Genomic DNA, 15631 nt, shown 5'->3' with positions numbered 1-15631 from the left:
AGCGGGAGGGGGGCGGGGGGTGGGAGGCGGAAGGAGGGGCGCCAGGACTCAGAGGCGGCCACGCCCACCCCCCGTCAAGTCAAAAGGTGGAGGAGGGAGTTAGGCCGTGGCGGGAATCATGAGAAGAGACACGAGGGAAAGAGGAAAAGGGGCAAAGGGGCTCGCGGTCTGAAGGATCTTTCGGTGCCAGGTCCAGCGGCTTGGAGTTTTAGAGCGCCGCCGCTTAAGAGCGCGGTCTCGGAGAATAGCTTCCGTTCGTTCTAGCCGGCCAGCTCTAGAATAATATTCCCGGAAGAGTGTAAACAGCTTGAAAACGAAGTTACTACAGAGGTCGCATGTAAGCATGAAATGTGGCATTTTTCACATAGATGAACGATGGGCTTTTGCGGTTGTATTCACGTGATTAGCTGAACCATGGTTACTACATTAACCCAAGGTTCTGTATTTGAATGACACCATAAACTACAGAGGCTGGGTTTCCCCTAATAGGTGTAGTTGGCTAACTGGGTAACTGGGTTCGATGCATTGTGTGACTATCACAGCTCGTGTCTTGCTTTGGTGGGAATTTCCATTTAACGTTGTGGATTGGGTTTGTACAACAGATTAGGCTAATATGTGGCTCTATCAGTTTTAGTAAACTGTATTGTGCAAATACAGGCAGTATCGCACACACATACTTGGATGTAAAGATTTACAGAATGCAATCTCTTAATAGGTAAGTACAGTATACTGTTCTGTTGCTACAATACCTAGTATCACCTCCTTTCTTATGGACTGGAAGCCAAGATGTGACCTCCATTAGTTGAAGACTGAGATTCTACTGGGTTATCCAGTATTGGGTGCTTATGAACACATTGCTCATGTTACATTGGTAAAACAGGTATGTTCCTGCAGGGCATTCTTCTTCAACCTAGTGGCCAGCAGCCAGCATTGGCAAACATACATTGAGGATATTACCTTATTTATTTATTCTACTTGGGGAAGGCTGCTTTACAGTTAAATAAATAAAACATCCACTCTGCAACATTGTAAAACATAGGTATGAAGATCATAGAACTGTGAAGTTGGAAGGGACCAAAAAGATGGTGTAACCCAGTGTTTCCACACCAGAGCAATTTCAAGACAAGTGGACTTCAATTCCCAGAATTCTCCAGCCACCATGGCCATTATTAAGAGTTCTGGGAATTGAAGCCCACACTTCTCAAAGTTGCCCACATTGGAAAATAGTAATATTGATCTAGTCCAACTCTTTGCAATGTGCAAAAAACCCCAGTTATACCTAAATGGAAGTGGCTGTTCAGACTTTTCCAACAAAAACCTCCAAATATGAGACTGTGCAACCTCCATAAGTAGATCATTCTACTGTTGTACAGATCTGTCAGGAAGTTTTGCCTTATGTGTTTTTCCTTGTAGATGTTAGTGGTAATAACATTCTAAGTCATAAACCAGGGTGGGTAGCTTGAAATGCAAAGACCTTCCTGTAGCTTCAGTTGCATAAAATCTTTGGCATTTTTCCTGCCATTTTGAAGCAGGAAACTAAGAGAAATTTTAGCTCCCATGTACCACATATGAGCTGCAGAAATCTAGATGACCATTAGATGGCAGCAAAAAATTAGCATTCTTTGTTGGGATTTTGAGGATTTTTGTAGCCCAGTTTTGGAAATCAAAAATAATACCTTTAAAAAGTGAAGATCTGGTGACACTATGCCATAAATTGATGTGGTTCTGCTAGAATCATCTTATGGGTCTACAACATGTTAAATTTCAATTTGTTTTTAATCATTTATTAAATAAGCCACAGCTAAAATGATTTATTAAATAAGCCACAGCTTTGTATAATTTTTATATTATACACAGTCAACATCAAACAAATAACATTATGACAAGGTGTTGTGTAAACCCACCCATTTGTAGTTTAGTCACTAGCATGATGTGTAAACCAGATCAAAGAAACATCCCAAGACTCCCTCTATTAAACATACACACAAAGACAAATCCTGGTTCTACCAGTTTTCAGGTCACCTCACTCACTATGGCCTTCACTTTCCCATAAAATATAAAGTGCAGGCCTTCAGCAAACACCTTAACATAAAATAAAATACAGTTCACATACCACAATAGTTGAGTTTTCACAAAAAACCAAAATCAATCAAGCATGTTGTATGAACTTTGTCTATCCACCCATAGCCATGATTTTAAGGTGGTTCTTTCCCTGTTAGTGACCAGGAAAGAAGCATTCTTTTCACAGTTGGCTGTGGTAGAAATTCTGAATTTTACCTTGGTCAGGTGAGTCACACAAACATATGAAGCAAAACATGACAATCCCCATTTCCACAGAGCGTATGGAAGGATTGACTTCATGAAGCTAACCTACTTTTCTGGGTTCACATGACCATAAACTAATTATATAGGTTGTGCTTGTACAACCTGCAAGTCTGAGTTCATCAGATTGTGATTCAGGATGCTGGGTGAACAGGGCCCCTAGACAGAAAAGGATTTGGAAGAGGGCTCCCTGGGTTCAGCACTCTGTAAGAACAGAGGCACATACCAGCAACAGCACGGAAGTGAACAGAGTGTTAAATTATGAAAATATATAGCTGCTTCATCGCAGTTGCATCAGAAATACATTTATGTTTTTCAGCCTAAGTTTTGGCAACATGCCATTTATCTTCTTCAATACATTATGGGAAAGACGGGTATGGGAAAAGAGGGTGTGATTAAATGCTAAAGACTCTGGATGTTGGATTTCTATTTTAGAAGATACTATAAATAATTTGTTCCAAGTAGCTGTATTGATTGAATTAAAACAAATCTGGTTGCTATAGTTTGTCTTTCTGTAAGCAACATCGCAGTATAATCAATGAGCTACATTCTTTACTGCAAATGTTTAATCTCTTTTTCATATCCAAATATTGAACCTTGGTCCTCCAAGGTCCTTGGAACCTTCTAACAGAAAACTCTGTATTCAACCAGGTCTAACTATCCTTGAGCATTCTTTGAGGTGTCCACAGATATCTGCAAACCATGATTAAAAAAAAGTCAAAATGATGGTCACAACAGTGCAAAGCTCAGCTCGTTTTTTTAAAGCATGCATAGAAAAATTGGGCAGAGCTTTGATCACACCATCATGGCTGCCATCTTGATTTTTTTGACCACACCCTGCAGATACCCCTGGTATCATACAACTAATGCCTAGCTTTCCAGCAAACAGTTTCTTCTAGGAATCTGTCTCCAGATATATGTCTCTCTTGTTTGAGTTAATGGTCTTGCCTGTATCTTTGTTAATATGTAATCACAATGTTGAGGGTAAGGGTGAGCAAACCTGTACTGTATAACATTATTCCACTTGTAATGGGCTGTTAGAGAGCCAGTTTGGTGTAGTGTCATTTATACAGTATGGGGAAGGACATGCTACATTTTAGCATTAGGCTAGAAACCAGGAGACCATGAGTTTTAGTCCTGCCTTAGGCATAAAGCCAGCAGGGTGACCTTGGGCCAGTCACACACACTCAGCCCTAGGAAGCAGGCAATGACAAACCACTTCTGAAAAACCTTGCCAAGAAAACTGAGGGACTTGTCCAGGCAGTTGCCAGGAGTCAAGAGTGACTCAAAGGCGCGCACACACAAAAGGGCTGTTAGTGGTGAATGACATAGACTGCATATAAAAACACATCAATACTGGATTTATTATGGATTTTGTGCTGATCATTATGCAAATTTAAGTGAATTTTTTTCTGCATTTTTAAAATCTTGTATGTGGTTTGTAATGCTGCAAATTACTTGTTATCTTCTTCAGCTGATGCTCAATTTGATTGAGGCAGATCAGAGAAAATGTCCATATTCCAGTTAATTGTCAATAACTGTCCCATCGTATTTGGTTCACTGAATTAAAAGGTTCTGTAGAAGCAGTTTATTAGGATAAGATCATAATTATACATTGCGTTTGTCAGTGTACTGCAAGCACACTATAAAATGTGTGGAGCTTGGTAGATTCATCATATTTTTACATGGGTTGACACATTGGTTGTTTAAGAATGATTTTTTGAGGATGCTAGTTTTGAATGCCTAACTAGAGATCACAGAACTACTTACCATAGTGGAGCAATAGGTCACTTTCTTTTTTGTTGTTGTGTTCACACTACATATACAATAAGAAACCTCAGTGAGTACATACGTGGTCCAAAGTTAACTCCTCCCCATGGGACAACTTTTTAAATGAGGGTTCAGACTTAACATGTTGTTTGCACTCTGAAGAGCTGCCATGTCAAACCAAAAGTATCGAATTATCATTCAGTCGTATCCGACCCTTGGTGATTCCATAAGCCAGCTCTCTCCATGTACCAAAAGTATAGCCTCTTGTTAAAGCAACCCAAGGCAGAGGTTACTTGAAGTTCAAACAACACAGTAAATATGAAAACTCAGTTTAATAACTGCACATAGAAAGCTTAAAAGGGTGCCAATTCATGCTTACTGAGGTTTCTAATGGTGTCATGCAAACACACCTGAGATTAGTAACTGCATGTCAGCAAGCATCTTCTCAATAAAGGTTTTAATTACATCATACAACATGCTAAGCATGGCTTAATATTAATCCTAGCGAACTGTTCTCCATAGGGTCATAAAAAAATTGGAAGCAACCAAATGGCTAAACAATCAACATTAATCAAGGGTAAAGTATCTAAGGTACATCAGATGACATAGCAATTAATGGCTAGCTATTGTTTCTGTGTACTCCTCTTGGCTGATATCAGAACCATCTTTGTGATAGCCAGCTGGCACTTCCTTTTTTAAAAGGGAGGGCATTCTATATTTCAGTTGGGATTAGGTGGGGAAAGACAATCTTGCCCTGCGCACTTTGTCTTCAACTCATGCATGTACACCATGCTGTGTGTCTGTGAGAAATAAAAGCAAAGCCAGAACAGCAGTAATTGGTCAGCTATATATCTGAAGGCAAAAAGAGAACTCCTTTTCTGGGCTCTGAAAACATGTTGGGCCTAACCTTAAGGTAAGTCAAATCAGGCTATGGCTACTGATTGGTACTGGGATTGCAGCATCAAGAATTCCCAACTCAAGCAGGGCACACCTGGAGGACACCAGACTTGAGAAAGACTCTTGTAAGTCAACTACCCATTGGCTTGTCTTACAGTTCGTTGCAATGATGTACCTGTTCAAATACACTGGAAGTCTGCTTATTTAAGTTGCTGTCCATAAGAATAAGCTGAGAGGAAAATACCTGGTAGCCTTGGGGGAGGGAATTATTTTAACAAGTCATATACGGAAATTTCATTGTTGGTTGCCTCGACGTAAGAGTGTGACTGATTCAGTGGACTTACAAAGGAATCTATTGCCAACTCTTCCCTCAGCTGAAAAGACATAGCTCTTTAATGTATATATTTGATAGTAATTATTAAAAGCTTCTTGAAGAGATTAGAGTTGAGAAATTGATTCTTACTCTGGCATGCATCTTGTATTGATTCTGAGTGTTTTTCCTGATGCATCCAAAATAGCACAACCCATGACTGAGGCATCAACAGATTCAGGGGAATTCTATGATGAACAGGAGCATTTAAAAGAAAACCATAAAGAAAAATCCTGAATCTGGAGTTTGCAAATTGTAGTGGGCCCACAGTCACATTGGGGTTTTGAGTGACCTGTCATAAAAGGATATTACTTTGCATGAAATGAAGTGGTTACTGTTTTAGACAACAGTTCTTTATACCACATAATTTTACTGCAGGCCCTACAGTGTAGAAAATCAAAAGGGTAAACTCAGTCTAAAGAAAAGGAAGACCAACTTTTAGGAATGTGTCAAATATAGGGAATCATGATGATAGAGCAACTTGTGTCAAGCCTGGCCAAAGACCACTTCCTGTATTATTTAGATACACTCAAACCAAGAAACAAAAAATTACGAATGTTTACATATTACACTTAAGTTATAGAAACCTTTAAGCAGCTGGTGTCATTGTTAATTCACTATTGCTGTGATTTAAACCAGAAGTGGGCAATTGGTACCCTCCTGAGGCATTGGATTTCAACTCCCTTACAACTTACATGAAGGGCCATAGATTTAATTCTGATTAAACTTGTTTAGCTAAAATACAGTAGTGGCTGTAACAAGCCCTGATGAGCTCAAAATGACAACATATACATCATGACACTATAATGCAAATGGAATGATTATGTATTGATGCCAGAGCTGACAGAAGTCCATAAACCATGTCATTTGCATCTTGACACACATGTTGTGATTTGTCCCAACAGTGGACATCTGTGCTAATATACAGAACCTTACTTCCCTATCAGATTGTAATAAGCTTTCCAATCTGTCTTGATGCATACATACTTCTGCTAGTATGTTAACCCAGATACTATCATGGAGAAAATTTAATTCTTTACTGACAATAGTAGCATAAATCAGATGGGAAAAGCTGAACATGGAGTTAAGATTTTTGTTAAGGTATCTTCAGGCCTTCTTGCTTATCCCCATCTGACCTCTGCCCATAATGAGCCTTTAAAAAAAACAAAACTGCTGCTAGAAAAAGCAAGCAGAAGTAGACTTGTTTGAAAACAGGCAGTCTTGTGAGCAAGTCCCCCAATATCTGGTCGGTCTTACGTTATTTATTCTTAAATTATCCCTATATTCTTCTTTAACTCTTTGCTCTGTGAAAGGCAATGGCAGGGTATAAATAAGGACAACTACAACAAGACAAAGGGCAGTAATGATACAAGCCCAGCCGAGAGGCCTGTGCATGCATTTTAGAAACTGGCCTGTGGCAATAAAACAGCAAAGCAACTCCTGTTACTGAGATCGCTTCTAGCTATTTGCTTTCCTTTGTAACTCTAATTTATAATTAAATGCTTTGACATGGAAATGATGCCTTCAGCAGCCGGAGAGATGGTTGCTTATTGCTCCTGGGTCTCCAGTAGCCCAAGCAGACTGTAAGCAGAGTTTGGCCTCCAGAGAGAAAAGGATTTGCTTTAACAATCCTGCCCCCTTTTCACAGGCAGCCCCTTATCCATTCTCCTTTTACGAGTTAACAAATAAAAACCCAGAGAGCAGCTAGGCTCTGTTGATTCAATACCTCCCCTGGGATGCGTAATTTCTCATTTGAATATCTATTAACCTTGAGAGGAAACCTGTTCTGGAAGAAGCTGGCAGCAGGGATCAGATTCTTAATATATAAAGGAGGTGGAGGTGTCATGGCAGGTGTACTGGACAGAAAGCTACAGTGAAGCTACAGCTTCTGTTGCCGTGAAACAGGATTTAGCTATTTTTGGCTGCTTTTACAGCAGAGGTGCTGGCTGATGAGAAAAAGGATCTTGCCTTTCATAGCAGTTTCATTTGCATACAGCAATCAGAAGATAAAACTTTTCATTTAAGTTTGTCATTGATATCCCACCTTTCATGTGTTAAAATTAGCAGATTTAGCTGCTGAGCTGCCGATCGGAAGGTCGGCTGTTCGAGACCGCGCGGCGGGGTGAGCTCCCGTTGCTCGTCCCAGCTCCTGCTCACCTAGCAGTTCGAAAACATGCAAATGTGAGTAGATCAATAGGTACCGCTTCGGCGGGAAGGTAACGGCGTTCCGAGTCGTCATGCTGGCCACATGACCCGGAAGTGTCTATGACAACGCCGGCTCCAAGGCTTAGAAACGGAGATGAGCACCGCCCCCTAGAGTCGGACTCGACTGGACTTTATGTCAAGGGAAACCTTTACCTTTACCTTAATGCTACAAAAGCAAAAAATGATTTTAAAAAGTTTATAAAAAGTCTTTGATAAAATCCACAAGACTGGAGAAACCTAATACAATATAATCTAAAACAACACACCCCACCACAAGAATATGCAGTTCTTTAAAGATCAGAATTCTACAATTTAAAGAGATGGACTTTAAATTTAGAGGTTTCCTAACTCACCATGGAGACACGGTTTGGTGTAGTGCTTAAGGCACCAGGCTAGAAACCGGCAGATGTGAGTTCCAGTCTCGCCTTAGGCACAAAGCCAGCAGGGTGACCTTGGGCCAGTCCCTCTCTCTCAGCCCTAGGGAGGAGCCAATGGCCAACCACTTCCAAAAAAACCCTGCCAAGAAAACTGCAGGGACTCGTCCAGGCAGTCTCCACGAATTGGACACAATTGAGCAGATTAAAAAAACCTCACCGTAGTTGGAGCTTGAAAAACTTTCTAACTACAGATTCAGAAATTACAGCTAACCTTTCAAAATGAGAATGTTTCAGTTTAAATGTCTTTGTTAAGTTCTTAAATTTCAGTTAAGCATGCTTACATGGAGTCCCTAAATAATAAATTATTATGACCTCTAGGAATAAAATGAGATAGAAATCCAAATGAGTGCCTAATCTAAAATGTATAAAATGTAAGTTAAATGTTGGGATACTTGCTTCCATACTGAAGTACCTTGTACTGGGAAAAATAGCTTCTGGTAACAGCTTAGTAACAGCTTGGAGATTTAATATAAATAAGCAGCAAAAACCTTCCTACCCACTGTTGGGTCGTGTAAATGAGCGTTTGTATGTGTTAATAAATCAGAACTGATCAGTATCTCAATTTCACTGTTTGTAACTACTGCTTCTAATTTTTATGTGTAAGCTGCCTTCAAATCTTTTGAAGTTAAAAATATATAAATGAAAATTTAAATGTATAAAGAGAGCCATTTGGGGACTTTCTGTTTATTAAAAGTTACATTTTTAATCATTTCTGCTTTTTCTCCAGAAGAATATCATTGACAGGCATTTTCAAAATCCTCGCTAAACTGCCAAAGGCAAGAAATGATATGACACTTTGGAAATATGTAATAATCCATCTAAGTTACAGGCTATTTGTGTTACGAATGCATAGAGACCAGGATGAGGGAGAGACTCTATTTTCACCTGTGCAAATCTCTCTAGGAATCCATTCCTAAAATCTCTTCTAAGGCAGCCAAAAAAATGTTTTTGCTTCCGCCATCTCTTCTGCTTGCCTGTCAGGCTGGAGATCAATCAGGCCACCATGAGCAGGCAGTGTAATGCTTTCGTGGTAATCATCCAAAAACACAAAAGTGGCTACCACTATAGAGCAACACTGCCAAGAAAACAATCATCATCTTACAGTTTGGTATCTGGAATGGCCATGTTACAGGCCCTTTACAGAGATGTAGCTGAGCTTCTTGTTCTCTTCAACAGCATGGCAGCACCTTCCTCCACTTCTGTCACTTCTGCTTGGAAGGCTGCAACCATCTCATCTCTTGTCAGCTTCAGAAAAGAATCTTCCTTAGCTAGGAAACGAAGTCCCCCAGAGGCCAGTGCCTGCATTTAAGGGGGAAAATAGATTAACTGGGTGTCTTCCAAGCATTTGGGGAAAATAAAGTTTGCCTTGAGGATCTCCACTGCAGTTAAATACCTAACTCAATTCTGTACCTCAGCAATACTTAAACGTCTGGATTAATGAATGGGACTGGTCTGTATCTTCTCAGGTATTTCAAAATATCATACCACTGGAAGGTATCTTTTGAGATCATCTACAAGTAGTCCTCGCTTAACGGTAATTGGGATCAGCATCTCAATCACTACTGTAAGCAATGCAGTCATAAAGCATGATATCACATGACCACACCTACTTACAACAGCAGTTGCAGCAGTTCTGGCTGCTGTCATAAAGCAAATCCCACGTAGTCATTAGGCACGACATCACATGATCGCCATTTGTGACCTCCTGCCCATTGACTTTGCTTGTCAGAAGCCAGCAGTGAAGGTCACACATGGTGATCACATGCCTGCGGGATGCTGTGGCCGTCGTAATTGCGAGCCAGTTGCCAAGTACCTGAATTGCAATCATGTGACGGGGATGCTGCAACAGCTGCAACTACAAGGAACGGCCATAAGTCCCCTCATTCAGCACCGTAACTTCTAACAATCACTGAATGAGTGGTTGTTAAACGAGGACTACCTGTAATTCAAGCCCTCCCCAGTGCAGGGATCCACAATTACAGCATTACTTCACTAATGCTTGGTTTACAATAGTACTCTAAGCCATCATTTGCTTAAATATGGCTTCTTGAATATACAATGTCTGTGTTTACACATGTTAAGCCAGAACTAAAAATTAACATACTATGATGTATTAGTATGATGTGTAAATCGAGTTTGTATCTCTGTTTACTATCAAAATTGAGTGTTTGTGAAGTGAAATAAAAAGGGACATGAACCCCAACATAAGAAATGGTGTTTTAGGAAAAGGCCAATTCATATATTAAACCAGTGTTTTTCAAACTTGACAACTTTAAAATGTGTGGACTTCAACTCCCAGAATTCACCTTCAACTCCCAGCATGCTGGCTGAGGAAGTCTGGGAGTTGAAGTCCACACATCTTAAAGTTGTCAAGTTTGAAAAACACTGCATTAAACAGAATAAAGTGATAACCTTTTTTAAAATAGTACTTCACAATGACAATGGAAGGCTGAATGCTGTCCTGTGATCAGAAAGAATTAGTTATGGATTAAAAAAAATTCAGGAGCAAGGGCAGACTACAACTGTCCTTTTATATTGATTTTAAAAGTATAGAAAAGTCTGTTATGAGACAAATATTTCAACATGCAACCTTGTGACAATCAAGTGCTGCATTCATGCTCACACACATTCTGAAACACTGCTTCCAATCCAAATCAACTCTGAAACATTGCACAGTCCTACAGTTTCGCATAAGGCTGCATCATAGAAAAACCCATCTGGAATGTAGTCACTTTGGTATGGGCAGACCTGCTCATGAAGTCCATGCATCTTAAAGTTGCTGAGGTTGAGAAACACTGGCCTAGAGACTGGTCAAGCAAATGGGGAAGAAAAGCCTGGCTCTCAAGGTATGTTCTTGGAAAAAAAACAAGCTTCCCCTGCCAACTATCTATGCTTAGGGAGGTTTCTCTTGCACACTAAATTCCATAATTTTAACATATTACTTAATAAGCTCTATGCAATCCCCCCCCCCCATTCCTCAGAATATAAGTGTGGGCTTGGGGCTTTTTAATCTACTTCTGTCTGCTCTTGAATAAAACATATTTGAGGTTTTGTAAGGCATAACATAGTTACTTAAAAAAACTTTAAAGAATGTACAGCTACTTCAAAATTATTGACATTTCAAGCCAGTCCTACCTCATTTACCATTTCATGCATCCTAAACTAGATCTCAGCTATTGTGATTCATACACAATAGTTTATGTCTTGGGGACTTCCAGTGGGGACGTGGCGGACTGAGCAGCTGTGCCCACAGGCTTAGCAGATGGAACTGAAACATGGCAATTTTTTTCAGGCTCAGGCAGGTTTTCCTGAAGCCCAGGAGTGTTCTCTGGATAAAGGAAAACACCTGGAATCACCCCATCTGCCCTTCAGATGGCTGCTTGCAGCCAGAAGATCGCAAACAGCATTTTGCGTTCAACTGGTAAGAGCTACAGCTGGGAGGCTGGGATGTCACCATTTTCCAAGCCACACTGTAGCCTTAAAGGGACACTAAGACTGGCCACCCCATTTCTAAATCAAAAAATTTATATTTTTTTAGAAGAATGCATACCTTAAGAGAGGCTTTCTACAGCGAGAAGCTGGCTTTCTTGGTGCTTATTGTTATTTTTGGGATTACTTTAAAACATTTTTTTTAAAGTTTTGGACTTCGTTTTCCTTCCAAATATAAAGGAGGATTGAGAATAAACAATTGCCTTCCTATTATTATTTTGGTATTAAATTTGAAGATATTAGCATTTTCTTATGTGTTGAATCAGCTGATTTAAACCTTCAGCTTTCTGTTTCTACTTCCCCTGGGGAACTGTCTGCTTATCTCACTTTCACTTTGTGCAAACATACTTCAGAACTTTTCCATATCTTCAACTTTCACTGATTAAGCTCCTAGGGGGCACCATAATCTACTACGTGAGACATGGAGCATTTTAAACAGATCTTTTCTGACTCCTATCAAGTTTTTATACAAGACATTCAGGACGTTATGAGCTCTAAAATGTGTCATCTGATTGGGGATGTAGTGGATGAAACTGAGGAATTCAACAGTGATAGAAATGCTTCTTCTAAGAATGAGATTGGGATTTCTGTTGAGATGCTGGATGAAGATTGGACAGTGGAGTTGGAGAAATTTAAGGGAGAGAGAGATCTGCAAGCAATAAGTAAAACTGACTTTCTGGTGAAATGCCATGAAAAAGAAGGGGTCATTATGTATGGGAGGTTCTCTGAAGAGAAGTTGGAATTTTTGAGGGGGGCAGTTGGGCTGTTTGATTTTTTTCAAGAGAAAAGCTCTGCGCATTGTGGGGATATATAAATGCTTTGGTTTATTTTGAAGTGGGATAAGGGTTAAAGAATGTTTATCTGGATCGCTTTTAGGGTTTGACTGATGTTATTTGCTTTTAAGGATTTGGATTAAGATTATTAGGGTATAAAAATGTTTATTTGGATGGTTTTAAGAATTTGATTTAAGGTCATTGTTTCAAATTGCTTTTCTTTTTTGGGTTTATTAAGTTTATTATGATTTTTGTTGCATTATTTAGTATAATGGCAATTTATATGTCATGAGCACTGATGGTGAGCAGGAGGGGGCCCCTATCCAGGGGGGAAAACACATGCGTAGTAGTGAGGAGTTGAGCAGCCATTCAAAGAGACACAGAACAGACCTGCCTTGACTTTTGGGGGTTATCTGTATGGGTTTTCTCACGCTTCTTCAGTTTGTTAGGATTTTCTATCTAATGTAGCAGTAATAAAACACTAGAGACTTATTCCTCGTCTCAGCATGTGCTTTTTAGTTTGATTTTTATTATAGTAGACAGAAATGTATAGTAGTAGGAAGGGAATAATTAAATAAGTGTTAACTTTTTTGGGGGGAAATTGTTTAAGAGGTTTATATGACTTTTTTTCTTTATTTTAATATAAGGGGAGGGAGTAACTGTTCTTAGTGATTATTATAATGTGCTAAACGGGAATGATTTATAGAAATAATGTGATTTTGGTTTAATATAGAGTAAGAGATTGATTATGGGAAAATTTTTGTATATCCTTGCTGTTAAAAGTTGGAAGTCACATCTTTCTGTAAAGTTGAAAAAAAAAATTTCTCTTGTGTTTTCACACCTTTTTAGTTTTTTCTTTTTTTGGTAGTTTTTTGTTTTTTCGTAGCCTTTATTGTTGTCTTGAAACTTAATAAAATTCATAATAAAAAAACAATAGTTTATGTCTTAACATGTTGTTCAGAGTCAAGCACTGTGCTTTGTCAGTGTTTAAAATCTGGGCGAATTTGACCAGTTATGGTTTATTTATAAGCAATAGGTAAGCAGAGCATGGCTTACTGTAATGCATGAACCCAATCATTATATTCCTATTCACTGTATAACCTGTACCTTATATGGACCCCAACTATTTTCTGCTCAGTTGCAGATGATACCCACTGATGTACCTCTTGAAGGAGCTGAAGAGTGGCTGGGGTAGGGTCTTCCATGTTCCTTGGAGTGTTTTCTTCACTGTTGCTTGTAGATGATAGAACTTCACCATGGCCTGCATCTTGAGTGACAGTGTTCTTGAGAAATTGTAGATAAAGAAATGACACTATCTGAATAGAACCCCTTTGACCTCACTGCCAGAGTTCAAAAAATCCTGAAAAGTGCAAGATGTGCCTCTTCCACTCACCACCCTTAACTGTGACATCATGGTACAATTTACTGTGTTAGAAACACAGATGTAAAATATATACTGCCTATATGTAAACAATTAATAAAGTCTTTGTTTATACTTTCCAGATATATACATAAATGCTCAGGGCTCATGCCGCTTCTACTGGTACCTGTTCAGTGCAACTGAAAAATAGCTTGTTATAACAGTCTTATTTAAGCTCTTGTTTTTAGCTCCTGCTCTAATGTTTTTTATCAGTTTTCTCCCATTATTTTTCATTGTTTCATTTTTATATGGTTGAAACATTGTTTTTTTGCTATTCAAAATTGAAAACTCCCTAAGTGGGATGAGAAACTGAAAATTATGGGCAATTCAGAATGACTATTTTAGTAGTAACCTTAGGAAGTCAGGAAAAGGAAGCAGTAAAGTGCAAATAGGAAGCTTTTCATAGGTATTGTAAGGGACCTTTTGTTGAAAGAAGCTTTATAGCACCTTGGTTATGGGGAAAGCAATGGTGAGCATTATGATACTATATTAAAAAAGACTTAGAACCTCCATTCCAATTCCACTTACACCAAATTGTGGAAAAGCAATACCTGAGCAAATCTAAAATATTCTAGCAAATAAACTACTCACATATTCATTATGGTCAGTTGCTGATAGAATTGTAAGAACAGCTTGGACTGAGGCCTCTTTTCTAGTCAAGTGTGGATAAACCAAAACAATCTGACTTTACATTTACCTGCTGGGTGGAAAATTGTAGTTCTGAAGAGCACCTGACGTTGTTTGCTGGTAGTTTGCTCATTTGTTCTTGCTGCTTTTCATTTTGAATAGGACATTGCTTGGCTGGGGGGAAGTGGGGAACAAAAAATGGTATAATGATAACAGGGATGCATAGCTGAACTACAGATAAATAACATGTTTTTACTGGGCTAATAGCTGTTGGTCTAGGAATATGCAAAAATACGCATTACACAGACCCTTCCAAGAACAACAATTAACTCCCACCCCCAAAGACAGAGAATTTGAGACTAATCCTGTACTGGAAATCCCCTGGTTTTGGTCAGTGTTGCATCATTTGGGCAATAAATGAGTGTATCAGACAGAAGGAAGGTTGGCAGAACTCACTGAAGTGAGATGGATGAGGAAATGATGGTAGCATCTTCTGGTCCTTCAATTCATTCTCATATATCATCCTATGAGGCAAAACACTGATGATTAAATCCCAGTACCCTGTCCAAATCAAGTAATTGGTATTCATTTGATTATGCTTTTAAATGAAGTAATAACTAACTATCATGGGATACTGATCAGATCATAATACTCCATCATAGTCTTTTCCATTTCATCACTTGTTTTCCTCTATATCTGTGTATATTCAACATAACTGATGCAATAGCTTACCCATGTGTGATTTTCCAGTTTGTTTACAAGATATGGTGGTGCCTTAAAATCTGATTACCAAAGACTGACTATGAATGGCTGAATTCAGATGAAACCACAGTAAGAGCCGCACAATCATGTGACTTGTGGGAGATCAGGAAGGACCCCAGTTCTTGATGCAATGCAGTCCGGAACTTGGAAATGCAACCTGAAGGCTTTGAGTTGTTGTTGCCTTTTGTTCTGCACTTGAAAGCTCAGGTTACAATAAAGCCAGAAGTGCTTCCTATAGCTCCGCCTGGAAACCAAGCAGCTGAGCTTCTTTCCCATTCAGGCAATACTGTATTTATAAAGAGTTATAAATTTATGCATAAATATTCAGACAGTATTTATGCCTTCTTTCTTTTCAAGCCTAAATTCATGTCTTGTACTTTACAGGGAACTTCTTGTTCCAGTGTTTTTGAAATGTCATGATTTCACTTGTTACGATGGCTGTATATTACCCCCAGTCTTTGAGGCTGTGTGCCAATCAGTATTGATTGATCATGAGCAATTGCACCTCTGTCCTGCTTTTGCACATTCCTTAGGCATCTCATTGGCCATTGTGGAAAAA

General features: G+C 39.1%; 1 protein-coding gene across 2 annotated transcripts in view; it reads right to left on the bottom strand.

Annotated features, from left to right (window-relative positions):
* Positions 1-8706: 8706 nt before the first annotated feature.
* CACNA1S (calcium voltage-gated channel subunit alpha1 S) overlaps positions 8707-15631 on the bottom strand; it is an 83422-nt gene continuing 76497 nt past the window's right edge. For both annotated transcript variants that reach the window (XM_063297695.1, XM_063297697.1), the window contains 4 exons: positions 14767-14834; positions 14381-14484; positions 13427-13546; positions 8707-9300 (listed from right to left, as the gene is read on the bottom strand). In XM_063297695.1, coding sequence (XP_063153765.1) covers positions 9139-9300; positions 13427-13546; positions 14381-14484; positions 14767-14834 — 454 coding nt within the window. In that variant the 3' untranslated portion in view covers positions 8707-9138. The remainder of the gene's footprint in view (positions 9301-13426; positions 13547-14380; positions 14485-14766; positions 14835-15631) is intronic.

Source organism: Candoia aspera, chromosome 3 (assembly GCF_035149785.1).
Source record: "Candoia aspera isolate rCanAsp1 chromosome 3, rCanAsp1.hap2, whole genome shotgun sequence".
In the NCBI taxonomy this organism is placed as follows: Eukaryota; Metazoa; Chordata; class Lepidosauria; order Squamata; family Boidae; genus Candoia; species Candoia aspera.
This window is presented reverse-complemented; position numbering and strand designations above follow the sequence as displayed.